This window comes from Lotus japonicus, chromosome 2 (genome assembly GCF_012489685.1).
Source record: "Lotus japonicus ecotype B-129 chromosome 2, LjGifu_v1.2".
In the NCBI taxonomy this organism is placed as follows: Eukaryota; Viridiplantae; Streptophyta; class Magnoliopsida; order Fabales; family Fabaceae; genus Lotus; species Lotus japonicus.
The window spans coordinates 90925437-90929086 of NC_080042.1; the positions used below are offsets into that span (position 1 = coordinate 90925437).

Below are 3650 nucleotides of genomic sequence, written 5' to 3' on the forward strand. Positions count from 1 at the left end.
TGGGTCATTGTCTCTATTTTACATTTATGAACGGCTAGGATGAGTGGGGAGGGGGCAATATTCAAACATATATATACCCAATTAGTTTAAGTTGCGCAGTATGATTGTTTGTTATTATCAGCTAGATTCTTATGTGGCATCCAAACTGACGGACAACGAGAGTTAATTAACGCTCTCTAGTTTCTAGTTGGACTCACATGAGATGTACGCCAACTAACAGCGGACATGAAGAAAACTATAAAAGAGTGCAGCCATATTTTGATGCCTTGGGTGCTAAAACACAGCAACTCACAGCCAAAACACCTTTCAAACTTTCACAGCCTTTCCCCTGTGGGTTTCTAAAGAACTTTGGCGAAGATACTCTCAATCATGTATTTCAGGGAGAAAGTGATTTTGTACACGATTTTTCAGGTACAAGATAAATAAGGAAAATGTTTGGGAGTGTAAACAGGCATAGAGAAAAAATAGGGATGTCTAAATGAACATGATAAAGTTTGGGTTAAATAACTCATCATCCAATCACAATCACATTGGAAATAAATGAGTTGGAAATAACATAAGTAGTAGTAGATGTGATATATAATATAATGTGATAAAGAGTGATAGATGTAGGAAAAAATATGGTGTTTGAAAGGTGTATGGTATATGTAGGTAACATGTCCAAACTGACATGTTTAGCAATTCAAGGGTCTCCCACTATAAGTAAAATTCCTCATTCTGTAGCTTATATATTATAGCAATGCATGAAATCCAAACATAATGAGAATCAAATGGAAGAAGTTCAAAACAATTGGAACGAAAATAAGAAACCACAAAAACAACAACAAATGTGAGAGAAATTGAACTCATTAGGGTTTGTCAATCCCAAATGTTTAATTTTATCACTCCAAATTTACACCACCCCATATTATACACAAAGCTGTTATTGCATTTGCATTCCAAAATAGTCAGAAACCAAAGGTGAGTAAACCAAAGAGCTCATATCTCCCCAACTAGTGCTTTCTGCTGAAGGCGTGTTGGTGCTGCTGACATTGCTCATCTCCAAGGATTCCATTCCATAAAAACCATCTATTGTTTGTGGGTTCACACAGACTAGCTCACTGAAATCACTTGTGAAGTTTTCAAACCCTTGAAATACATTTGATTGCTGACAAGTGGTTCCACCAATGTTTGCATTACTCACCATGGCCACCGGGTTTATCATGTTCATTGTGGATGCAGGATAAATGTCACAAGGGTCTTGCGAATTTGCGGTGGCAGTGATTGCATTGGAGTATGGCTGTTGATGATCATAGGAAAATCTAACTCCCCCTTGTTTGTTGATTAGCAAGCTCTTGAGGGATGTTTGGTTGTGAAAATCATAGTCTTGGATGGAAGCATTTGCCACTGGCATTGGAATAGAATACTCGGCAGGCCAATAGAAAGCTGCATGAGTTGTGTTAACTCCAGAAGCCACCATCAAATTCTGATCTGTTTCTCTTTTGATCTCTTGCTTCATGGTACTGACTCGGCGAGCCTGAGCCTGTTGCTCCTTCCTTTGCTTGCCAAGGAGCTTCTTCTTCAGCCTTGTGTTCCAGTAGTTCTTTATATCATTATCTGTGCGCCCAGGTAACTGTGCTGCTATAATAGACCACCTGCATATATTACATGGAATTTTAAGGCATGAATCATGGAGTCCATAGTTATAGTAAAGGAAAGAAAAGAAGCCCCTTATTCTTAGAAATTTGGATAGGACTAACTCTATTACGAATTCTAATATGATATCAAACTTTATTCTCGATCTTTTTATTAAGTCACTCATAAAAGAACCACCCGCAGACATCTCATACTGTGAACTTCACGCTCAATCCTGAGCACGAGATGGTGTGTTGAAACTCTCAAATTGACTACGAATATGACTAAATAAGTCTTAATTTATGGTACAGAGCAATTATTACCCTTGAACTAGTTTTGGGATAACTCGAATTCTAATAGTTAGTCAGATCAATAAGGAATTTACCTGCTTCCAATACTAACATAGAGGTTGCAGATGATGTTGTCTTCTTCTTCTGAGAAACCCCCATGTTTAATGTTTGGGCGAAGATAATTCAGCCATCTAAGACGACAGCTTTTCCCACATCTCTTAAGGCCTAGAGCACACACATGCACAACATAAATAAGAAACACTCCAATATAATATATAGAAATTTGGGTTCTTAATTGAGATTGGTAAAGTTATGACTTACATATATGCATATATTTAATTATGTTGATCATTGTATGCGGTAAAATGATTTGATTTGGGATATAGATTGACGAATACTGATGGACAATGGATACATACCTATCTTTTGTGGCAGGGCAATCCAGTTTCCACCGGTTCCATGGTGATCGATGTAAGCTTTGAGTTTGGCATCTTCTTCAGGTGACCATGGGCCTCTTTTGACGTTGGCTTTGTCACAGCAAGGAGCCCTCCCCATGTCTCTGCTCTGCCTCCTGCTGTGTGTGTCTGAATTTTAAGGTAATAAAGACAATCTTTACTATAAGTTGATGGATGACAATGATAATGATAATAATGGTGGTGTTTATATATAAAGTGGAGGGGACTACTGCAGGGGAGAGAGAATGTAGCCTGGAGATTGTGAGAGTTAATTAACTTTGGTAAAGGATTTCAAAAAGGTGAAGGTAAGAAAAAGATGTTGCTTTTTGCCTAAAATAATGGATAATTGGAAATGCCAGGGAGACCAATGTTTTTCTTATTGTCCTTCATGGTTCTAGAATCTATAATACTTTATCCATACAACAATTTCACTCACATCTGAAGAGAAATAGAAAAAGAATAAGAGATATATGATATGATAGAAAATGTAGAAAAATATATGAAGTTAAAGTGAGTGAAAACACTACTATAAAACAAGTAATTATACTCACGGTCTGAAAATCATCGCAAAATATGGTTGTTATCGACAGTCAACTAAAAAAAAACGTTACCTAAAAGCCAAAATCCACGACTTTTTAAAAATTTGGATATTAGTTATTGACGGCCAAAGCCATCAGTAATTTGATAAATTGAAATTGTTATCAGATGATAACTTATCGGACTTTTGAAAATTTTATCGTGGGTTCTTGATGGTTAAAAGCATTAGTAACCTATAAATAGGCGTTTACATGACCTCTTACTCTCACTTCCTTCTTCTTCTTACGTTTGTATGAGTTAAGAATAATGATAGTTCTAAAGGACACAAAATGCTCCTATTGCATAAGATAAGAATGCTATTTTTATCATGGATGAAACTTACATGAAAATAACAATTATCAATTGCAAAAATAATTTTTATGTAGACCATAAATCCATTACCAACGGTCATGGTCGTCACTAATTATCGGCGGTCATGACTGTTAGTAATTACCGACAAAAATAATTGTGGGTAAGTTATTGATGGAAAAAGTCGTCGGGAAGTTACCGTGCTTAAACCACTAGTAATTATCAATGATTTTTGAAATTTCAGCGAAAAAAAAAATACCGACAAAATTAATACTCAAGATCTTTTAGCCATCAATTGGTCATTGGTAATTAAGTCGTCGATTGTCCAATTTAGAATAGAGAGCATTTTCCCAAAAAATTGCGAAGCACTACTTTACTCTTTATCCATCTTATCCTCTCCATTTTA

The 3650-nt window shown here is 36.1% G+C and overlaps 1 protein-coding gene across 1 annotated transcript; it reads right to left on the reverse strand.

Moving 5' to 3' along the window:
• Window positions 1-746: 746 nt before the first annotated feature.
• LOC130740942 (transcription factor RAX3-like) lies at window positions 747-2611 on the reverse strand. The gene is made up of 3 exons (XM_057593674.1): window positions 2324-2611; window positions 2000-2129; window positions 747-1634 (listed from the first exon to the last, which is right to left on the reverse strand). Exons 1-3 carry the CDS (start codon window positions 2457-2459, stop codon window positions 923-925), a joined length of 978 nt encoding a protein of 325 aa, XP_057449657.1. The 5' UTR covers window positions 2460-2611; the 3' UTR covers window positions 747-922.
• Between the last annotated feature and the right edge of the window lie 1039 nt (window positions 2612-3650).

Bases quoted from the DNA above. Each gene is read 5' to 3' on its own strand.
- LOC130740942 (XM_057593674.1), bottom strand. From the start codon at position 2,459: ATGGGGAGGGCTCCTTGCTGTGACAAAGCCAACGTCAAAAGAGGCCCA. The intron at 2,130-2,323 runs GTATGTATCCAT...TGTGTGCTCTAG, and splicing joins TGCCCTGCCACAAAAGATAG to GCCTTAAGAGATGTGGGAAA. The intron at 1,635-1,999 runs GTAAATTCCTTA...TAATATATGCAG, and splicing joins TATGTTAGTATTGGAAGCAG to GTGGTCTATTATAGCAGCAC.